The 23742-nt window shown below is 51.8% G+C and overlaps 1 protein-coding gene across 31 annotated transcripts in view; it reads right to left on the bottom strand.

Moving 5' to 3' along the window:
* Positions 1–5254: 5254 nt before the first annotated feature.
* The window catches only part of DYSF (dysferlin), a 227982-nt gene continuing 209494 nt past the window's right edge, over positions 5255–23742 (bottom strand). For all 31 annotated transcript variants that reach the window (XM_069583650.1, XM_069583666.1, XM_069583664.1 and 28 more), the window contains 8 exons: positions 23045–23133; positions 22741–22836; positions 22188–22329; positions 18166–18265; positions 12654–12832; positions 10679–10788; positions 9140–9287; positions 5255–5523 (listed from right to left, as the gene is read on the bottom strand). In XM_069583650.1, the coding sequence (XP_069439751.1) occupies positions 5485–5523; positions 9140–9287; positions 10679–10788; positions 12654–12832; positions 18166–18265; positions 22188–22329; positions 22741–22836; positions 23045–23133 (903 nt within the window). In that variant the 3' untranslated portion in view covers positions 5255–5484. The remainder of the gene's footprint in view (positions 5524–9139; positions 9288–10678; positions 10789–12653; positions 12833–18165; positions 18266–22187; positions 22330–22740; positions 22837–23044; positions 23134–23742) is intronic.

The raw sequence follows: 23742 nt of genomic DNA, 5'->3' as shown, positions 1-23742 counted from the left end.
CAGATAAGGCAGGAAAGACAGAAGGATCGTCCTCTGAGAAGCCTGGGCCAGTGTGGTTGGCCTCCCTTGCGAGGATGGGGACTGGGAGGAGGGGCCACAGCTGGGTCCAGGGTTGGCCACCCGTGGACAGTGAACTGGGGCATGGCGAAGGGGAAGGCTGATGGGGCGGCACCTAGGTTCCAATGACCAGCCTGCTGGGGCCTGATAGTCAATGGGGGCGGCAGTATTGGGAAGAACAGTAGCTTGATCCAGAGAGATTCAAGAGCCGGGAAATTGGTGGGAAATGCTGATGTTTGGGATATAGGCTTAGGAGGAGGTAGGACTCAGGGATGCCTCCCACACACTGAGCTCCAGTAAGGGGGACAGTGCAGGGAACAGCAGGGCAGAGCCTGTTCTCATGGAGTGGAGGACAGAGATGTCAAGCGGGGGTGGTGGGCGGGGGCTGAGTTTGCGGTGCTTGTTAAGTCACTTTGCGGGAGCTGCCCACTGGGTAAGCAGTTGGATGACATGGCTGCAGCACAGGGCAAAAATGGGGCTCAAGGTAGGGGTTCCAGGGTTGGTAGTCTGTAGAGAGCAATCAGAGCCGCAGGAGTGAGTGAGGCGGCCGAGGTGGTGTGCAGAGTAAGAATGAGGGCCCAGGTAAGAGCTGGGGAACGCTAGAGACCAACGGAGAAGGTAAGGCCGGAGAGGAAAGAGGAATCCTGGGCAACTGTGGCGCCATGCCAGCCAAACACCGCAATGTATCAAGAAGCAGAGTGCGCGCAATGCTTCCAGCCGCTGCAGAGAGCCGGGAGGATAAGCGGCCACAAACTTAACAACCCGGGTAGACAGGGCCCTGGTGTGAATTAGAAAAAGGTGCCCTTTCCTCAAGGTAGTTTACTTCTATCAGAAAACCGTAACACACTGATTTTATTAGAACAAAACACTTTACTGCCATCTGTGGGAAAATTGTTATAATAAATAATAAACTCATAATGTCTTAGATGTGGTGCCTGTACACGGCCGCCCTGGTTATTGGCAACTGTAGTAAAAACAGTCTTCAGGGGAATGAAATCTATCAACAACGATGATTTGAGCTGTGGGGAGCACACTACCCAACCAAAGACAGCTTTACCAGTGAGGAATTTATGATCCCATCTAACAAGACCTCTGGAAGTAGGGAAGTTCCAGAGCTGGTTCTTTCTTGACAGCCTTCTGGAGCATCGGGTTTTTGCCATCCTGTATGTCAACCTTCTTTCTCGGGCTTGTCCCCTCATTATCACAAGATGGCAGCCATGGCTCCAGGCATCACCTTTTCTCCATAACAAGATTAAAAGACAAAAGATGAAGGTTTGCCTCCTTGTGTGTTCTTTCTTAGATATCCCTGGTGGTTCAGACAGTAAAGCGTCTGCCTATAATGCAGGAGACCCGGGTTCGATCCCTGGGTCGGGAAGATCCTCTGGGATCTGTTCTTTCTTACTTAAGATAAAACTTTTTAAGAAACTTTTCCAGCACCTTTCCATTAGTAATCACCACAATTCCTCTCACCTCATTGGCCATATATGAGTCACAAACCTCTTCCCAAACCAATCATCAACAAGGATAATAACTATGATTGACTTGATTGAATATGACTCCTTCCCTGAGGACTCAGGCCAGGCTCCTTTCTCAGCACAAGACACAGGGGCAAAGAGAGAGAATGACTGTTGGAGAAGGGGACCCACTGACTCCACCACAGGAATGAAGTCAGATAACAGTGGGTGGAGTGAATGCAAGGTAGGGACATGGAGACTGCAAGTGTAGATGATGCTTTCTAGAACTTTGTGAAGGGAGAAGAGACTGACCAGCAGGGAGACGTGGAGGGCAGGAAGAGTATTTTGATGGCACCCCAAAGACGTCTGAGATTTCTCGTCCAAAATGGACTTCATGAATGGTCCCACCACTCAGGAAACCAAGCAAGTGGGATTGCCCCACTGTCCCCCATCTGCCAACCCAGCCCTAATCAGTCAATTCCCCAGGCCCATTTGTTCTCACTGCTCAGGGTCTCTGTAGTCCACAATCTTTATGCCAGAGTTCCAACAGCAATGCCATCAGCACCCTGGACTGAGTAATTTGAGACAAGAGGGTGTGTCCTGTGATCTGAGCGATGTTTAGTAGCTCCTGGATGCCAGTAGCATGCTTACCTATTTATGCACAGTCATGACAATCAAAACCATCTTCCAGGGGTCTCCCTGCTAGTCTGGCAGTTAAGAATCCGCCTGCCTGCGCAGGGGGCGTGGGTTCAATCCCTGGTCCAGGAACTAAGATCCCACATGTCATGGGGCAACTAAGCCTGTGCACTGCAATTACTGAAGCCTGCGTGCCTTGGAGCCCAAACTCTGCAAACCTCAATGAGAAGCCAACACATGGCAACTAGAAAGTAGCTCCCACTTGCCTCAACTAGGGAGAGCTCATCTGTAGCAACAAAGACCCAGTGCAGCCAAAAATTAATTAATTAAAAAAAATTTTTTTAATTGTCTCTAGATACTGTCAAATGTGTCCAAGGGGGCAAAAATCAGCCCTGGCTGAGGACAACAGCTCTGGGCCCTATGGAGACTCTTACAGATCTGTAAACCATTTCTGGTCATGGTTAGCCTTTGCTCTCTCTACCATCTTTTCCACACCCAGCCCTTGACCTTGTCACCCTTTACCTATCTGTGTGCTTTCCCCCACCCTTCACTCAATTGTCAGCTCTAGAACCATGTTTATCCTGCTCAGTATTATATCTCTAAAGCCTAGCACCTTGACTGGTACACAGACGGCTCTGTGTGTGGGTGTGCGTGTGTGGGGGTGTGTGTGTGTGTGTGTGCGTGTGTGTATGTATGCACATCTTGAATGAGTGAGTGAATGAATGAATGACTCCTGCCCTGCCTTTCAGACCTTTTCCAACTGGCTCCTGGGCTAATGGACCCGCCTCTGCAGTTGGCCACACAGTACCCTGAGCATTTGTTCTCCACCACTTGTGATCATAGACCTTGTTGAGAACTGAGTGAGGCCACTGGACCTTCACCCTGTCAAAGGCCATAGGCTTACACAACTTGAAGCAACATCACGTGCTCCCAGAAGACTCCTGCCTCCCAAGACAAGCACTGAGAAGCCACGAGTCTGAGCAAGGCCAGGCCAGCTTGAATTCTTTCTGTGCCTCTTCCTCACCTCCAGAACGAAGCTTTAACTCCTCAGCTGCAGACACAGGCCCTTCAACACTCAGCCTTACCCTAAAGGATCTGGGCTCTTGGACAGCCAGAGTCTTGGTCTCTATCTCCACTGCTCAGCACAGCTTTCCAGTCTTAGCCACCAGGGACAGTTCAACACTCTACTCAGATAACATCCTTTCCCTGCCCTGGGGTGTCCCATCTCTGATATGCTCCTAAGAGTAAAAATAACTGTGGTTTCCTGATCCACTTTTCCCCCAACACTGGGAACTATGGGAGGTCAGGAGTCATAATTAACTCACTGCTATATCTTCAGAACATGCTCTAGGGCTGCTGTGTAGACTCTCTCAATAAACAGTGCTGGACACGATGTCCCCTCACCGTCTATCTGTTCCTCATTCCCCCTGAATTTTGCTTGGTGGCCTATAAGGTTCCAGGGAGCAGCTTTAACCCCAGACTCCAAAGAAATAGAGTCATCTTTAGACAGAAGCCAACTCTGACAAGGGCAGAGCAGAGAGAGAATGCAAAGTCTTGGTGACCTAACTGAGGAGCTGGATCAGCCCTTGCCTGAAGCCCATCCTTCTGAAAGTTTCATTTCTATAAGGCCATTATAGTCCTTTTACTAGTTTAAGTAATGGTTTCTATTATCTGCAACTCAAAGCAGCAAGAAAAAGCAAATGAATAAAGGAAAAAATTAATGAGTGGGCAGTGTTCCCGCAAATTCATTTAACCCAGGTGACAGTTCCATGTGTGCATATATTTCCTCCAGCCTTCTTGTACCTGTAAGAAAAAGAGAACTTTCTATCCAAGATAACACCCTCCCCTCCTTCTCCAGAAGCTGGTTCCATTAATTATCCCATTTTCTCTCTTGTATGTTTGATCTTTCCCTCCCTAGTGGATTTCTCCTCCCTACCTTCAAACATTCTCAGGTCTCCCCAGACCCCAAAGCGTTCTCAGCACCTCTTGAAGCTGCAGGCTCACCTCTTCCTTTTACCTCCAGTCCTCTCCCATGGAATCACTGATCCACCACCTCCATGGTGGATATTCACGGAAGGCTCATGACCCAGAAGAGATGGGTGACTCTGGTCCCTGCTGCCTGTGCTGTGCAAGGTATGGCCACATGGCTGCAGGGTTCAGGGCTGGCCACCCAGGTTCTAAGGGCCCACAGGGAGCTGGACACTGAGGGCATCGTCCGTCAGACCCTCTCCTGAAGAGAGAGCCACTCTGTGTTCAAGATGTGGCTCCCTCATCCAGGAGGGTTCAGGCCATCAGCCCCATCCCAGTCACCCCTAGTCCCGCCAACCAGGTGGGATGAGGCAGGGCCTGTCTGGGTCCCAGCAGGCAGGGAAGAGCCAGAGGGGCTGGAAGGCTCACTCTGGGGCTTTGGGTCCTGGGCCATGGGAACAGCTCACAGCAGGAAACAAGAGAAGCCCTCCTGGGTAACAGGCGAGGAGGCCGCCAGGCTGAGCTCCAGCCCCTCCGACGACAGAGGCAGAGGCCTCTATTTTGGAAACAATGCTTTCATACTCTGGTTTTTCTCTAAGTGTGCTCTTGCTGCTCCTGTAGATGAAGCCTGATCCCTGCAAGAGATGTCAGACCAACGGCTAATGCGATGCTCGGATCACAAGGAAAGGGTGCTTTTGTCCAGCCCAGAGCAGGGCGAGGAAACAGGGAGAGAACTCCAAGACATCCCAAGAGTACAGGAGACAAGGTCACAGCCAGGAATCCAGCAGCTACCCCTGCCTGGAGAGTTTCTGGGGCTCCATGTGCCTAGGTGAAACCTCTTCCAGGCATGGTGCAGGTAACTGCCCACCCAAGCAGAGAGAAGTGTGAGCGCGAAAGAGGAGATGCCAGAGGGAGGAGGGCGCAGGACAGGGGACAGAGTCCGGGAGCAGAACATGCTGGGTCTCCGGGCAGGCCGACACTAAGCCTCAAAGTCCAGGCCACCCCCACCCTTCTTATCAAAAGATCACAGCTCCAGCGGGCCCACTGAGCAGAGACGGCACACCCCACACCCCCGCCCACCCAGACCCATCTCCTGTTTGGTCACCCCATTCAGGCGCCACAGAGACACACACCAAAGCTTTGCGGTTCCAACTGTTTTATACTGAAATACACATGGGCTGATCCCAAACGGTTCGGTTCAGGGGAGAAAGAAACGATGACAGCGGGTGATCCCAGGGCTCGACGTCGCCAACACTTGGTGCGTGTGCCAGTCCATCTGCCCACCCTAGCAGGACGGTCAGGCTTGAACATCTGGAGGAGCTCTACCGAGCGGGGCAGCGGAAGAAGCCAGTCCTGGGCCCAGGAGTCCTCAGCTGAAGGGCTTCACCAGCTTCATGGCAGCATAGTTCTGGAGAGAGGGAGGGAGGAGGCAGGGACAGGTGGTGACAGCTGCGGGGGAAAGGAGCTGGGAAAGGGCTCAGCCACCTGCCTGCGCCTCGCACTCACCACCCCCACCACACTCCACACTCAACACTGCAGCCCCAGCCTCACTGCCACGCCAGCCCACACTCTCCTGGGGGCCACGGCACTCAGTCTTCTCCCCCATCAACCAGGGCCCATTCCCAGCGTCCACCCTGGGCCACGGCACTCAGTCTTTTCCCCCATCAACCAGGGCCCATTCCCAGCGTCCGCTCTGCCCAGAGGACTCTGCTCCAGCCAGGCCAGGCCCAGCACCTTCAATCAGACAGGTGGCCCGAAGGCGCGGCGGGGATTCTCCCCACCCCTCTCCCAGCTCCCCACACACAGGAACCCCGGGCTCATTGGCCACCATGCTCCTGCCCCAGAAGCAAAGAGAGAGGTGAGGGCAGGGGTGGTGTACAAGGATGACCCACAACAGAGGCCAGCCCTGGAGACGGGTCACCCCTGATTAAGCCCTGGCTGCTGCGGGACTAACAGGAATCTCCCCTCCCCACTCCTCCCCCCCAAAACCATGAAAACACATACAACACAACACAGGGCTCCTAATTGGGACAGTATGTTCCCCAGCGCCGCCCGGGAAGGCCAACTCTGGAAACAAAGCCGCCGCTCCTTCCCCGCCAGCTCGCCTCCTGCCTCCCCACGCTGGCCCTGCTCCCTGCGGCCTCTGGGGGAGAGCTGGGGGAAAACAGACAGGCTGCCCTCCTGCCCCCTCCCGGGGGAATTTCCGAGGGGATGGGAGATTAGGTCTATGCAGGGGAGGAGGTGGCAGCCCTGGCCCCAGGCCCCTCTCCACCAAGGCCTCTGCCCCCAAAACCTGCAAGCCAGGCAAGGGGCACGGGTCTGGCACCCACCAGGTGACCAAGCCACTTGGACATGCCCAGCTTGTGGCAAAGAACTGCAGGTGAGAGCATCAGCAGCCTCAGGTCCAGGCTGCTCCTTTGGCCCCAAAGCCTTCACCTGGGAGCCGAGCCCGCACACCAGCCCTGGGAGAGAAGGCAGGGCTGGTATTTGAAGAGGACAATTCCCAGAAGATCTCAAAAGATTCGGATGCTGCTGGCTGGGGACCCAGGAGACAGGGAAGAGGCTCTGCCCAGGTCTGCCCACGGGGTCTGGGGCTATGGCTGCCCCTGAGATGAGAAAGGGTGGCAGGCTGGAAGTAACTGGAAATCTTCCCTCTGTCTCCCAGCCAGGTAGCTGGGGCCTCCTTCCCCCTGCCCCAGGTCCCTGAGGCCAGTCTGCTGCCCAAGCACCTTGCAGGGTGGGGCCCGGCTGGCCAGGGGTAGGCCCAGGCATAGCCAGGAGATAGGAATTTTACTTGGGGCCGGGCCCTGCCCTCCCCTTGGCTCTTCAGCAGAAGGCCGGCTTGACATGCAGCCCCCTCCCCACACCGCTCCCCTCCGCACAGTGCTGGTCACAGCAGGTCAGTGCTGACCCAGCCCAGCCCTGCCTCATGCCCATGGGGGTCCCAGCCGAGGCCACTTGGGGAGTCCCTGGCAGAGCCAAAAGCAGCTACCAGCTCATAACTCCACATGGAGCTCCATCTCACACAACAGTGATGCTCAAACCAGAACATTTGAGGCAGATTCTCCCCAGCAGACCTGGAGAGGGCCGGGGCTCTGCAATCCTCCCTGGTGCCGCTGCAGCTCACTTCTCAGACCACCTGCTCGGGAGCGTGGGGGTGCGCCAGCTCGCCTTGCCCGCACTCCCTGGCCCAGCCTCACCATGGAGCGCTAGGCTGTATCCTGTTCTCCCCGTGGTCCTGGCATCACTGTGTCTCCTCGTGGACTGCCAGCTTATCAGACCACCAGCCTCACCACCCGCTCCATCACCCACAGAACTCACCCTTGGCTCCCGGACACAAAGTCTTTGCCTGAACCGAATGGTGGCTGGGCATAAACGACATGAGAGGAGGTGAGCCTGAGGAGAGGCCAGGCGAGGGGCACTGCGCCTCCCCAACCTGACCACCTGGGCCTGCCCCAGGGGAAGAGACACGGAGGTAGAGTCCTGGGCCTGAGCCCTGAGCCCAGGTCACTGCCAGGGCAGCTAAGCTCTCTTCCAGGGCCCAGTAGCTAACCCCGTATTAGCAGTTGTAATTTGTCTTCTTTCACTAAGAGGGCACCCAAACCAAACAAGCCTGACCCCCATAACCTCACCCACCCCTGAGCCTCAGGCCTATCTGGTCAATGTAAGTCTTCTCGCTAAGACTCAGAACAGTCTCAGCCTGCTCAAAGGGCCTGGCCCTCAGCCCAACCCATGGCCACCCCAGCTCTAGACCCTCCTTTGTGACTCAGGGCCCAGAGGGTGCCAGGGCCTAGGTGTCTGAACCAGAGTTCCCCTCCACTGCTCCCACAGTTCATGGTATCAGGGCCTGAAGGGGAAGCTCTGTCATTTTTACTGTCTTCCTCAGGATGCTCTCTGCTGGTACCAGGCCTCGCCAGATATGCTGGGAGAGGCGCTTGGAACCCCTCCTTCTCCTGGAGGACTCGCAGAGCAAAGAGCTCACAGGTGAGTAATTCCACTGCCCAGTGTGGGGACTGTGCGCGTGGTCGGTGGCCTGGTGCTGACCAGGGCTGTGGCTGGAACCCCAGCCTGGGAGCTCTACACAGACTGCCCTGCAGCCCTGAGCTGGCCCCTCCCCTCTCTGGGTGTCTGTTTCTTTCCATTCAAGTCAGGGTGACGTGGAGTTGATCACACCGTTCCTCTACTTGTACATGGATTTTAAATTTTCATGTCAAAAAGTTTTAAAAATTTAGAAGAGATTGAAACTCAGGTATCAGCCTGGGAACCTATGATCCCTTCAAGGTCTGAGGTTCTAGAGACACTCAGGTGCTGCCGTGAGGACCCAGGGATCCTGGGCAGGGGAGACAGCTCCAGATTCTCCTCCTTTGGGAGCGGCCTGAGGAGCGGCCCTGGTCACTCTCTGTCAAGCACCAGCTGGCCTCTCAGGCACTCAGCAGGGAAAGGGGCCCAGTGTCCACTGTGTCGGGGAGAGGCTCCTGGCACTCCCCCTCCTCACTCACACCCCGCCCCAGGCCACCCCACTGCAGAAAACAGGCACACATTCAGGTCCCCAGGTGGACCCCAAGCCCCTCTCCAGGCCCTCAGCAGGCGCCATCCTCACAGACACAGGGCCTCCCCCTGTTCTCTGCCATCCACACCTTCCCTTCCCTTCCTGACCAAGCTCCAAGCCCTCCTTCAAGCAGGTTCTCCTGCCCACGCCTGCCCAAGGGCCTCATCTTGATTACACAGCCCATCAGGGGCTTGCTGAGCACACTGTGTCTCCCCATTAAGGGCAAGAACTCAGAACTCCCCAAGGGTCTCCTACCAGACTGGGGGCCCCCAAGACAGAGCCTGTGTCTCCTTCCTCAGGCCACAGACTCCCCAAGGACAGAGGCTGCCTCTCCATCAGACAGCCAGTGCACTGGAGGTCAATGACAGGCTCCTCCGAGACCAGGGGCTGCTGGAGCTCAAGAACGGTACCTCCCACATCAGACCAGGAGCTCCCCCGAGACAGGGTCTGTGCCTCCCCTCTCGGGCCAGCTTACCGGGAAGGAGTAGACAAAGATGCCCAAGAAGAGCAGGAAGATGAAGAGAATGAGGAAGAGGATGATGGCACACCGGAACCGCCGCCACAGGATGAACTTCATAGTCTTGTACGGGGAGGTGAACCAGAGGAAGGAGGTGTCAGGCCGCCTGCAAGGGAGATCCCAGAGGTCAGCAGGGCTGCTGACCAGTGCTGCTCCCTGTGAGCCCTGCTCCCAAATCACCCTGGCCCTCCCCAGCCAGGCCCCCAGACCCCCCAGCCTCCAGCCCCCGGCCCCTGTCCCTTTGCATCTGCATCCCCGTCTCTTCCCAGCCTTTGCTACATCATGAGCCCTGCCCACACCCCTCTTCTCTTCCTGACACCATCAAGCCCTGAACACCCTCAGGGACCCAGTTATTAGCCACCCTGTCCAGGTCACCTTCCCTGTCGCTCTCCCCTTCCTGACCCAGGACTTGTCATAGACTAGAGACCTGGGGACTGGACAGAGGTTCGAGGGGCTCCACTTTCGCTGAGCTATGGCCCATGAGCTCCAGATAAGCTGTGCCACAGGCCTAGATGCACATGGCTGGTCCACGGTCAGGGAAGGATGGCAGGAGCTGAACCCAGAAAGGTGACTGTCTCTCACAACCAGGAACTTCAGATCCTTCCCCGAGATCAGCCTCGCAGTTCAAAGAGCAGGCAGGTTTTGTGTCTCAGTAACGGCCATTCTGACATTCGCTTGCATGCCGCTGGATCTCCTGGGTCTCCCTCATCTTTCCACCCAGATCCCAGCACCCTTGGGTAGGGGGCCTCCTGCTGCTCGGCCAGCCTGTGGCGGTCAGGACAGCTCTGTGACAAAATGGGCTGTCTGTGCTAAGTGTGACTTGAGCTCAGCAGGCTGTGGGAAAGGACCCAGCAAATGCAGCCCCATCACTCACACACACCCGTGCCGCCAAGAGCCATCTTTCAGGCTCCAATAACTGTCTTCAAGCCATCTCCATCCACTGGATTGGCTCATATCCCTTATCTGGGAGGTAGGGGAGGCAGAGGCTAGGCCCCCATTCCACAGGTGGGAAAACGGAGAGACCTTTTGAAAGCCACGTTGACACCACAAGAGAGCCACAGAAGCAGCTTGTTCAGGGGAAAGACCTTGAGTCAGGCTCCAGAGCCAATCAGACCAGGTGTGAGAATTTCAGCTTCACCACTTTCCTTGGAACGACCTTATTTAATTTTGCTGTGATTGTTTTCTCATTTGTAAAGTGAGGATGCTAAGATGACCCAGCAGGGAAGGTTCCATGACACAACATACACAAGCCGTATGACAGCACGCTTGGCCTACAACCACCAGTTGCTCAACAGTGCTTGCTTCTGGAATGAACTGATGAGCCCAGCCTGTTCTGGAAGGGTGTCGGTCACCTGCTCCCTAACGAGGACCCTGGGATGAGTCACACCCTCCTCTGGGCCTCGGGACCTCTGTGTGGCTATGCAGTGGGTGCCTCCTCCACTGTGGCTACGCCTCCCAGTCCCCTTGGCCATCAGCGGGCAGGGGCTGGGCACCAACCTTGGGTCCTCGAGCTTGGGATTCATGTTAGGTTCATCCCGGCCGTGGCCGGCTGGCCGCTCCTCATGCTCACTCTCTGTTACAATCTCCAAGGTCATCTCCAGCTTGCCCTGTGGGGAAAGGGGGACCTGGTCAGGGACACAAAGGCTCAGCACCATGGCTTGGAGAGGAGCCAGGCCAGGACAGATGTCAAAGTCACTTTATGATTTTTTTTTGAAAAGTGATAACAGGATGATTTGATCATAAAAGTACCCGTTCCTAGCAGGACATGTAGTAACTACAGACACGTGTCTGCACGTATGGGCTTCCCTGGTGGCTCAGAGCTTAAAGCATCTGCCTGGAATGCAGGAGACCCGGGTTCGATCCCTGGGTTGGGAAGATCCCCTGGAGAAGGACATGGCAACCCACTCCAATACTCTTGCCTGGAGAATCCCATGGAGGGAGGAGCCTGGTAGGCTACAGTCCATGGGGTCACAAAGAGTTGGACACGACTGAGCGATTTTACTTTACTTTACTTTACTTTACAGACACGTATAAAGAAAGGATACTGTCACTCATACTTTTCCTATGTAACGATAAGCACTCCTAATATTTTATTCATCAGACTTATTTTTCTCTGCAAGTATATGAAATACCATACTGTGTATATTTAGTTCTACAGCTTGCTTCTTTCACTTAAAATAATATATTTTATTATTATATAATTATATATTCTTTTAAAGTTTGCTTTTAATGCTATAAAACATTCTATGCAATGGCTGACCATAATTTATTTAGTAAACTAGTTACTTTGGTTCATTTGTTTCCAACTCTTCGTTGTTATAAAAAAAAAAAAATGCTGCAACCAACACCCTAGAACCGTAAAGCTTTAATTTAATGAGGTTATTTCTTTAGGAAAGATTTTAGAAGTGGGATAAAAAATTTCAGAGGGAATAAATATTGCTAAGTTTCAGGCTATATATTACTAAATTGTTTCCCCAAATGTAAAATCATTAGCCTGGAGGGCAAAAGGAAATGAGGGGGGAGTCTCTCTGCATCCTCGCTAGCAATGAGCATTTCTGTTTTAAAACACTCTACTATAATACATTAAAGATGTTTTCACATTTTAAAATACTCCTTTATGTAATTACCAGGGGAAATGGACTTTCTTAAATTTTAACGGCCACTCTACTTGCTTGCGTATTATCTATGCAAGCGCTGCACTCACTTTTCATTTGAGACATTAGTATTTCTTATGAATTGTTATAATTGGTTACACAACATGGATATTTTATTTCAGGGGCCACTTGAGGGGTTGGCTGGCTGCTTGCTGTTTCCAGGTACAACTGACCCTTGAACCACATAGGTTTTAACCATGCAGATCCACCTATACACATATTATCTCAGTAAATATATAGTCGGCCCTCATTTGCAGGTTTCAATCCACAGATTCCACCAACCATGGAGGGCCAACTATGAGACATGAGCATCCATGGATTTTGATGTCCACAGGGCTCCTGGAACCAACCCCCCGTAGATATTGAGAGACAATAATAAACTGTCATTTACTTCCCCTGCAGAGGCAGGACAATTCCTCATGGTCCCCAGCCACGCCCCTGGACAGACCTCTGGGCAGAGGGAATAGTCCCTCAAGGATGGTCCCTTGTAGGGTTCTGCTTAAATGGGAGCAGCATGATGCCTGTCCTCTTGCAGAAGTCTAGCCAAAGGGGAACTCAGGACACAGATCACTGTGAAGGCCAGAGAGCAGAGTATAAACTAAACAGGATCCACAGAGATTAAGGCACCTTTGATTTAAATAGGCTTCGCTGGGATACAACCCTCAAGAAGAGGAAGGCTGGAAAGTGGCAAGGGAGAGGGACAGGTCTTGGGAAACAGACAGGGAGGGCAGGAGACAGGGAGAGGAGCACGCCTGCGCCTGTGATCGCTATGGAGGAGCCACTCCCACGTCTCCACCGGCCAGATGGAGCTGACTTACCGCCAGCATCTTTTTCTCGCCCTCATCCGCCACACAGGGCCACCAGCCCTTCACTGTTTTCTGTTCAAAAAGAGACACGAACCGCTCTGGGTGGAAGGTGGCTTCCAGCTGGTCCACGGAGCACTTCTCGGCTGTCTTGGCGGGCTTGGGCATGTGGTTAAGGTCCAGCTGCAGAGAGCCTGTGGCAAAGAAGGTTGCTTTAGCCAGGCTTTTTCAGTCACTGCCAGCCTAGGACCACCCTGTGGCTCAAACTCTACTCTCCATCCGTCACCTCTCATCCCATCTGTTCAGCTTCCCATCCATCTGTTCACGCATCCATATGCCCACTAATCTGCCCTTACTGATTCACCCTTAACAGAGCTTCCCAACTGCTCAATTACCCATCTTACTATACTTACTTAGTATACGAGTGTTCCAATTTCTCCACATCCTCTCCAACATTTGTTATTTCCCATTTTTTGTTTTTGTTCTTGCTTTTCTATAGGTGCAAGTGTTATCTCATTGTAGTTCATGCATCTGCCCACCTAGTTATCCACACAGCTATCTTTCCATACTGCTTCATCTGCTCTTCTATTTTATCCCTCTTCTCCCAGAATAGATCCATCTTTTGGGTGAAGCCACATGAAAATTCTGATATTCAATTATCTTTGATGTATAAAAACAGTCATTTCATATGGTTTCACCTAATCCAATTCCAACAACATGATGAAATCAGTGGGACCGGAGCACAGGTTACTGAAGGGATAAAGTGAGAGAGATAAATCTAAAAACCATTTTCTGAGGCCAAATTAAAGAAATTTTTGAATACCACACAAAGGAGATTAGACTATTTTTCAGTGTGGAATGCTCAGTTACTGCAAGTATTCAGTGACTGCATCTGTTTTTGTAGTTTTTCATTCCCTTCCTCCATTTATCCTTCCATGCAGCTATCTGCTTTGATTTAACTATCTATACCCCTCAATAGTAACATTTGCTGAGCACTATATCTCCATTAATCAGGTTATTATTCCATCCAACAGTTGCTCAACTCTATCTCAGCACTAATCTATGCACCCATCTAAACATCTCTCCATCCCTCAACTACGATGAATGTTTATTTCTCATTGTAAATATGATCTCAATAAATATTAAGTAAAAACCAGGGCATTAATAATATCATATATATAGTATAATATATTAAATATTACATTAAATCTATATATAAATTATATTAATATATGATATAAACTATATATAGGATATCTACATAAACCATGTAGCTACATAAACCATATATACTATGTATAGTATGTATACTCTATATGTATGTCTACATATATGTGTGTGTTAGCTGTTCAGTTGTGTCTGACTCTTTGCGACCCCCCATGGATTGTATCCACCAGGCTGCTCTGTCCACGGAATTCTCCAGGCAAGAATACTGGAATGGGTTGCCATTCCCTTCTCCAGGGGATCTTCCTGATTCAGGTATCAAATCCACGTCTCCTGCATTGCAGGCAGATTCTTTACCATCTGAGCCACCAAGAAAGCCCACATATATATTATATATATACGCATATATAATATATCTGCTGCTGCTGAGTCACTTCAGTCATGTCCGACTCTGCGCGACCCCATAGACAGCAGCCCACGAGGCTCCCCCGTCTCTGGGATTCTCCAGGCAAGAACACTGGAGTGGGTTGCCATTTCCTTCTCCAATGCGTGAAAGTGAAAAGTGAAAGTAAAGTCACTCAGTCATGTCTGACTCTTCGAGACCCCCCTGGACTGCAGCCTGCCAGGCTTTTCTGTCCATGGGATTTTCCAGGCAAGAGTACCAGAGTGGGGTGCCAATGGCTTCTCTGATACATATATATATAACATATATATATATATATATAACATATATATATAACATATATATATATATAACATATATATATATAACATATATATAACATATATATATAACATATATATAACATATATATATAACATATATATAGTATAGTGTATATATAGTATATCTACATAAAGTAAGCTATATATACACACATAGATAGTATATCATAAAGACTATAAGGGAACACAGGATAATTTCTTAATCGCAAAATTTCTAGATCTTAACTGTTACTTTTAAAATAAAGGCAATAAATATTCAAAAGAAGTAAAATATGTAACTAGAAAATACATTATGAAGAGGGAAAAGGAAATGTCTTAATAATGCTGTAAGCTTCTAAAAAGAGTAGATCTTAAAATTTCTCTTCACAAGAAAAAAATCAACTATGCAGCTTACTGTGCTGATCCTTTCACAATAGATACAAACATCAAATTAAAAGAAATCTGTGGAGTTTAAAAGTAGCAGTTTTAGTGGCTTTATTTTTAAAAACACAAAATGATCCTATTTAATTTTATATTGAACACCATTTTTTCATTCAATAGAATGCGGTTTTTGTTTGTCTTATTAAAATTGGTTTTCTCTGTACATCTGTGGCTGATTCACGTCGATGTATGGCAAAAACCATCACAGTATTGTAAACTAATTAGCCTCCAATTAAAATAAATTCATTAATTAAAAAATAAAATGAGAAAAAAATGGTTTTCTAAAGCCTCATCCCATAAAGGCAAGAATGATAGAAGGATACTAAAAAAATTTTTTAGTCTGCAAGCAAAAGAGGTTCTATAAAAAACTAAAAAGCAATTGAAAATGGTGAAATTATTTGTAATGTGTCCTTACTATATAAAAAGCTCTGAAAATCAATAATAAAAGCAGAACATCTCAAAACAGTGAAAAAGAAAATAACAAAAAAATATAGATAATAAACATGTTTTTAAAGTTCTACCTTACAAGTAAAGAAGAAATGCAAAGAAAGATAAAAATGAGGTGTCATATTGGCAGGTTTTTTTTTTTTAAGAAATATAACACTTTTAGCAAAAGTTTAAGGAAAATAGTGCCCTTGGGCAAATAGAGAACAGATGATAATATAAAAATGTAAAATCTATCTAGAGGGCAATTGAACAAAACGTTTCAAAAACCACTCTAAGACTAAAAATCTGCTTCTTAAAATTTAGGGAAGATGTGCACAAATGGTCCGAAGATGTGAGCCTAGACTGCCACTCACACGGGAAAGCCTGGAAATGAGCTGAGAGTGCACCACGGCGGGATCAGTGAGACAGGAGAGGGTCCACCTGTGCAACGGGCCATCGGGTGGACGTTAAGTGCCATGATGTAGATGCAAATGGAGACGGGTAACTCCTGATGGTAGGAACGTTCTTAATGTATTGTTTCCCACAAAAAGATCTAAAACAGTATGTGTAACATACACCCATTTTGCTTTCTCTATGCCATACATTCATGTGTATATCTATGTATAAACTACACATACAGGGCTTCCCCGGGGGTCCAGTGATTAAGAAGCCACCTGCCAATGCAGAGGACACAGGTTTGATCCCTGGTCCACGGAGACCCCACTTGCAGCAGAGCAACTAAGTAAGCTGCATGGGTCACACCCACTGAAGCCCATGAGTCCCACAGCCAGGGCTCCACAGAAAGAGAAGTCATTGCAAAGAGAAGTCCATGCGCCGCACCAGAGAGTAGCCCCCACTCCCCACAACTAGAGGCAGCCCACGCCCAGCAACAGAGACCCAGGGCAGCCAGAAAATAAAATAAATAATAAATGATTTTAAAAAAGAGTAGCCCCCACTCCCCACAACTAGAGGCAGCCCACGCCCAGCAACAGAGACCCAGGGCAGCCAGAAAATAAAATAAATAATAAATGATTTTAAAAAAGAGTAGCCCCCACTCCCCACAACTAGAGGCAGCCCACGCCCAGCAACAGAGACCCAGGGCAGCCAGAAAATAAAATAAATAATAAATGATTTTAAAAAAGAGTAGCCCCCACTCCCCACAACTAGAGGCAGCCCACGCCCAGCAACAGAGACCCAGGGCAGCCAGAAAATAAAATAAATAATAAATAATTTTTAAAAAGAGTAGCCCCCACTCCCCGCAACTAGAGGAAGCCCACGCCCAGCAACAGGGACCCAGGGCAGCCAGAATATAAAATAAATAATAAATAATTTTAACAAAGAGTAGCCCCAACTCCCCGCAACTAGAGAAAGCCCATGCACAGCAGCAGAGACCCAGGGCAGCCAAAGAATAAAATAATTAATAATTTAAAAAAATATTTTGGAAAAATATGCACATAACATGTATTTGCTTATATAAGAAATAATATACCCCAAAGTATTAGTGGAAGTTATCTCTGGGTAGTGAGATTATTACTTTTCACTTTCATGCATTGGAGAAGGAAATGGCAACCCACTCCAGTGTCCTTGCCTGGAGAATTCCAGGGACAGCGGAGCCTGGTGGGCTGCCGTCTACGGGGTCGCACAGAGTCGGACACGACTGAAGCAACTTAGCAGCACCAGCAGTGAGATTATAATAAAATAGGAAAGGGAGGCATTGCTTATCTCCAGTTTCTAATGTGGCTACAGGAATTATGTAATAAGTAAAAGAACAAAAGTCCAGCTTGGTGCTGTGATGCTAACACTCTGAATCTTTTACAGTGATGTCATGGAGCAGTCCTCAGTCCTCCAAGTGCAGGGGACCAGGCTGGGTGTGGGGGGACATGGGGTGAAGAGCAGCCTGATGGGCTGGAAGCCCTCTTCCCCATTCCTGCTGGGGCTGCTCCTCAAAATGTCCTTCCTTTGTGGTGGGGGTGGGTGGGGCGGGCAGGGCCAAGAGCTCGGCTAATCCTGCAATCAAGACCCACCCAAGGAGGGCTCCAGTGATTCATCCAAGCCTGCCCTGCTCCTAGCTGGCAAAGCGGAACTGGAACCCAGGACTCCTTACCTCCTGGAAGGCCTTTTTCACAGCCTCACTATTTTACTGAGGTGAAATTCACAAAATAAAATGCGCCGTTGTAAGCATTTTAAAGCATACAACTCAGTGGCTTCTAGTATATTCCCAGAGTTGTGCGACCACTATCTAATTTCAGAATACTTTCATCATCCCTAAAAGACACATCGTACCCACCTCTCTTCCTAGTCCCCGGTGACCACTTTCTGTCTCTGGATTATTGTGGACATTTCCTATGAAGGAGTCATACAGTATTTGTCCTTTTATGTCTGACTTCTTTTACTTGGTATGTTTTCAAGGTTCACTCATGGTGTACCATGAGTCAGGATTTCACTTCTCTCGTGGCTGAATAACACCCCATTGTATGGATGCACCACAACTTTCCAGAGGCCAGACAGCTAGTGACAGCCAGCCCCTGCCCACACGTCCTCACCGGGGCTCCCCTCTCTTCCTTCCTCGGGTCCCACCACCCACCACGGCCCACCACTCCATGCCGCCCTGCTGGCCGCTCTGATCCCCGTGGCAGAGCGTGTCACCAGCCTCACTCAGCACCAGGGACCAGCGACTGTGAGCTCCCTGATCCTCCTGCCAGCCCTGCCGAAAGGGAGAGACACACACGTGCATAGCAAGGACTCTGGGACACACTGAGAGGCAGAATGGTAGACTAGAAATGGTGCTCACCCAGAAAGTCATCGAAGGAGAACTTGTCGTTGTCCCAGATCTGGAATATCACTCGTGCGGGGATCTTGCTCTCTGTCTTGTCCAGCCTCCAGAAAGCATCCTGGCCCAGAGGAGAAGCAGAGAAGGAAGCAGGGGAACAGGATTAGAGAATGGTAGAGGTCCCTTCCTGACTGGAGGACTGCCTGGAGGAGGCAGTGTAGGGGGACATCCCTGAGGGACTTGCCAGAGCCAGGTCTTGGCAAGAAGACTGCTGAGACCCCAGAGGGCAGTGATCACTTGATATAAGGTAGTTCCTTTAATGCTTACAATTCTATAAGCCAAGGTTTTCATTCCTGTCTTACAGATGATGAAACAAAGGCCTGGAGAAGTAAATAATTTGCCTAGGCTCTGACAGCTAATAAAAACATTAATATTGCATTTCTTATACACCAGCCCCTTTCCACTATAAAATCATTTATCCTTGCAATGACCTATAAGAGAGATACTATCCCTACAGCTGAGGAAATCACAGCAAGTAATTTATCCAAGTTACCCGGTTAGGGAATAGTAAACTGGACCAGGCAGTCAGGTTCTGGGGTTCCACTCTCACCTCTTAATCGTGTTCTACCAGTGTGATCTTGGGAACAGGGTGGGCTGGCTGGGAATCTGGAGGGCTCCCCCCAACACACTGTTGCAAGGAACTGGCACTGAGGAGCCCACCTTCATCTCCAAGATCTTACCCCAGGGCAGATCAAAAGCCCCCAGTGCTAGGAAGGTCACCAGCCCATTGCTCCCCCGCCTCCCCCTCCTCAGGCCAATCAGCCTGGACTAGCATCGCCTGGGCCTTCTCTCCACGGAGGCTTCGGGGAGCAGCTGAGCGTGGGCCCTGGGCTCCCTGAGGCCTGGATCCATCTCTGGCCCAGTCACACTCAACCCAAAGGGCTGTCCCTGGGGCCTTCCAGCTCACACCTGCTCTCTGTTCTCTGCAGCTTCACCCGAGTGGGCAGCAAGGAGAGGAAACAATCTGACCACAGCCCGCTGATGGTTGGTGCCAGGTCATGGCAGGCTTGGGACCCAGTCTCAAGGGCACAGACTCCACAGGAGTCGGGGAGCACTGCTGACCACCCAGGGTTTGTCTGGGCCCGGGTGCCCTATACATACAGCCTTGGTGGCCACTCTGCATCTCACGGACCCCTCAGAGCTCCCGCACCAGCGCCCCCTGAGGAGCCATCACCTCGCGAAGCAGCGGGGTGCAGCCCGGACTGCTGGCAGGCTGGGGAAGGGGCTCAGGTCCCCACCTGGCCCCTCGCCCCCGGCCCCCATCTGGCGCCTCCCCCGCTCCGGGCCCCAGCCCTCCTGCAGGTGCCTCCCTCCTCTGGCGGGGCTTTTACGGCCAGCTCCACAGGCCCGCCTGCACAGGCCGCCAGCCTCCCCCATGCCTCTGGCCGGCCCGGTTTATGGGCTCAGTAATGAGCCAGAGGTTCAAACGGCCCCTGGTGGGAGCAGCTGGGCTGGGGCTCCAGCCTGGGGAATGGCCCCCCCAGGTCCCAGGCACTCATTATGCTCCCAGTCTGGGCCCTTTTACTAGCTGTTTATTTGCAGGGTGGGTGCCTGACGCGCAAGCAGGCCCCGGTGGATGTGCTGGGCTCCAGGTGGGGAGCCGGCCGGGGCAACCAGCGGTGGTTCAAAGCTGCCGGATGAAAGGAGACCTTGTACTTTATGACAGTCTCGTCTGGTTAATGGGGTCCCTGGAGGGCCTGCCTGCCAGAGGCCCTGAACCCCTCAGCAGAGGGGCTCTGCAGCAGGACCAGGACACCCAGAGGCTGTGCAGTGCCCCTGCAGTAACCCCCCAGCAGACTCAGTCCCCTAGCCCAGACCGGCTAATTGGGGCCCTACTACGGGCACGTCTCCCCTGCCTCCCAGGGTCTTTTCTCCCAGAGGGACCCGCTGGCCCTCTCGGGTCAAGCCAGCTCCTCCCTCCCTTTCCTGGTTGACTGCAGAACCCCTTGCTGTTTCCAATCTCCTCTTCTGACCTCTGCCACTCCTCACTCCAGCTGCCCTCTCCAGAGCCTGGCACCACACAGGTGGGACCCCACCCGCCGTGGGCCTCCCCAGACCTCTCTTCCTCCTCCCCACTTAGCAGCCCTCCTGGCCTCCTCATTCTCTCAAGACCAACCCGGCCTGCAGGGCATCGGGCCAACCTGTCCCTTCCTCAGCCCCTCTCTTCCCCTGGAGCTCCACCGTGACTCAGACTCCCTCCTTCCCTGCTGGTGACTAAAGGGCAGAAATGAAAGCCCATTGTTGCCAGAATGGAGCCACCTCAAACTCTTTATCGGCAGCCCCCACTGGGCTCTCAGAACTGCTGGGTACCATCTAGTAGGTCTCTCTCTTCCCTTTCTCTCCCTCGCTCAGTGTAATAACCGCTTCCAGGCTTTTTCATTTGTCTCAGTCACCTGCCACAACACCAGGAGATTCTCTCTTTCCTACTTTGCAGAAAAAGCAGAAGCCTCTGCTTCCCGCAACTCTTTGCCCCCATCTCCACCTGTCACAACAGTGAGGTGGCCTGGCCTCCCCTGTGAGCAGGCCGATCGGCATCTCGCAGCCTTGGTTCCCCAGCCACAGCTCGCCCCGTGCAGGGCTTGGTAAGCATGGGCAGCGGCCTGCCGGAGGCCCCCATTCCCCATCCTCTCTGTCCACAGCAAGGACAGGCGCTGTTTGTTTGACCTGGAGTTCGCCCCCAGCAGACACAGCATTTGCTGTGTCAGGAAAACATCTTTCGATAGACAAACACGCTGAGCAAAGGCAAGCAAGATGAAACCCACAAATAGGCTAGGCTTTCCTTGACCATACAGCACCCAGGGCTTACCACTCTCTGCTTTCTAGTAGGAACTAGGCAGCAACCCCCGGGTGAAAGAATTCATTTAGCCTTATTTAGCCCTTACTTCTTTTGCTTGATGGTTTCAGAATGTTCACCGGAACATTCCAGTTTCTCTGAAGTGCAGTGCTGTGTGTTGGGTTGGGAAGGGGTCGTGGCAGCTGAGGTACGCTACATATCTCCCTTCCTGAAGCCTCACAGCCACTCAGGACAGAAAGAGGAGTCACACAAGTTTGCCTCTGTGACAAGAAGAAGCCGGGCACCACCTCTGGAAGGAAGTGGGACCCTCAGAATCTCAGGTCCAGACGGGCATTCACCCAGTCAATCAAACAGGAGAGCGCCTCCAGGCAAAACGGATTTAGGAGGGAGGCGTGGTTAGAGGCTCCAGCAGAGGGGCCTGCCACCTCCCAGCAGCCACTGCCCGTGGCATCCTCCTCACCATGCTCTGGGGGCTGTTCCATCAGAGCTGGCTCAGGGCCACCACCTGCCTCAAGACCCACCCGTTTCAGGAAGAAAGTTTATGGCCCAGATGAGGCCTAAACCAAGAGATGCGGACCTACAAAGAGCTGAGAGCTCTGGAGCAGCCCCTTGACCCTAGCTGATGCACCGGGCGGACCTCCCCAGGCCTGAGAGAGACCAGCCTGGACGGCGGCGCAGGCCCCAGGCACAGAAATGGAAGAAAGGAGGAAGCAGCAGAAACTTGGCTAAGCAGCATCTGACCCCATCGACAAGCTGACCTCAGGCCAGCCCAGCCCTCTGGGGCCACCCTGCCTCGGGGGTACCCCCCCTGCCCTCTGATGACCTTGCTGAGTCTCCCTACAGTGTCCTCTCCACTCTGACACCAAGGCCCTCCCTGCTGGTTGAATTGTTAGGATTTGAACTTAGTTACATATAACAGTGGGGGCCTTGAGGGCTGGGGTGGCAGCAATGCTGATGATGGCAAAGGCGGCAGAAGAGGAAGGAGGAGCGGGCATGGAGGACACGGCGGTGGTGGAGACGGCGGCGGTAATGGGACAGTTGTGGCCACTCGCCATGGTGGCAGATGGGATTCCAGCAGCGGTGGGACGGGCTGAGAATATAGCAGTGACGCAGCTGCAGCAGGCGGGGTGAGCAGGCTGACAGCCTCAGCCCTGGGACCAGCACCCCTGGGGACAGGAACGACACTCACCTTCTTGGAGACGGTGCAGACTTGCTCAGCTGGCAGGTAGTCAAAAGGGAAAACGAACCTCCAGTTAAAGTTGCCTTCACCTCCCAGGGACCGATAATGTACATCTGTCTTTTGCTTGTGTTCTTCAAAGCCAACCATCCAACTAGAAATATCACATTTGAGAGAACATAGCTAATTGAGGTTTCCACCACAACATGCATCCTCAACTTAAGGAACTAAGAAGGTCACTGAACTTGGTAAATGATAGAGGAAAAATAAACCCCAAGAAATTTCCACAGTATACCAAATGTACCATAAATTTCACAATATTCTAACTTCTCTCTTGAGCGGCATCCTCAAACCTTGTAAGTTCATCCCAAACATTAGCATGGAAGAAGACATCTGGTGGGAGTCAACTCCCCATAGGCAGACACTCCCATAAGACTGTTCTTGCTTTCTCGTTCTCCCCCTTCCCCACACCAGAGCGCCCCCTTTCCCGACTGATCACCATCCTCACGGGGGCAGAGGCGACACCCTGGAGCTGGGACGGGTAGAAAGAAGGGTGACCTCCTACCCTTTCACATAAATGTCGCTCATCTTCTCCCCGGTGATGCTGAGGTCATCCAGGATCACATCCTTGGTGTTCCAGATAATACAACGCAGGAAAAACCTGCAGAGAAAACGACTCAAATCCACACAGATTCCCACCACGGGTGGGCGGTCCTTGACCAAAAAGCCAAACACTGGATACTTGGTCAAATTCACACAGGAGTGGTGCCTGAGTGGCAAAAAGCCCGGCCCAAGAACCACCTCCTGGTCCCACCCACAGCAACCACCCCTCACCCTGCTCAGCCCTGAGCCCCGGCCGCATCAGTCACCTTCTGGCTCTCCGTGGGGTGATGTTGAAGGGAGGTCCCGGCCGGCCCAGGGCCTTTGGAAACAGGTCGACCCACATCTGCAGCTTCCCCTGGGGAGGGAGACACGACCCTGCTCTCTCACCACCCTTTTCATTCAACCAACATCTCCCAACCACCTGCTCTGCGCTGGATACTTGGAGCACAGGACAGAGGAGCCTCAGGCCTGCATGGCGAGGCTCAGCATCCAGCAGGGGAGATGCCTTCAGTGGACTATAGGGTTGAGCCCACTGCCCCAATGGCCAGGGACCTGGGGAGTGCCTGGGGGTCAGGGGTCAGGGTCAGGGCAGCTCCCTGGGGATGGTGATGTTTGCTGGGTCTCACCTTCCCAGGTGGGAAGGAGTAGGGGGCACTCCAACCTTGGGGTGGTGGATGTGGTTGTAGAGGGTCAGAGAGTGTGGTTTGGTCATAGGGGCTCAGAGGGTTTCCAGACAAGAAACCATTCTACCTGCCACCCTTCAGCTCGTGCCCTCTTTGCAAGCAGCTGTTACCTCTGGCCCCATCTTACAGGAGGAGGAGAAAGGACTGACCTAACATCTGTTCACGTGAGCATGAGAGAGCTGACATTTCAACACCTGCAGTGCCACTCTGGGGAGCTGGTAGCCATGCCCCCAAGGGAAGGAGGACTCAGCTCCAAAGAGCAGAGGGGATGTTCTCTGCCG

This window comes from Ovis canadensis, chromosome 3 (assembly GCF_042477335.2).
Source record: "Ovis canadensis isolate MfBH-ARS-UI-01 breed Bighorn chromosome 3, ARS-UI_OviCan_v2, whole genome shotgun sequence".
Lineage (NCBI taxonomy): Eukaryota > Metazoa > Chordata > Mammalia > Artiodactyla > Bovidae > Ovis > Ovis canadensis.
This window is presented reverse-complemented; position numbering and strand designations above follow the sequence as displayed.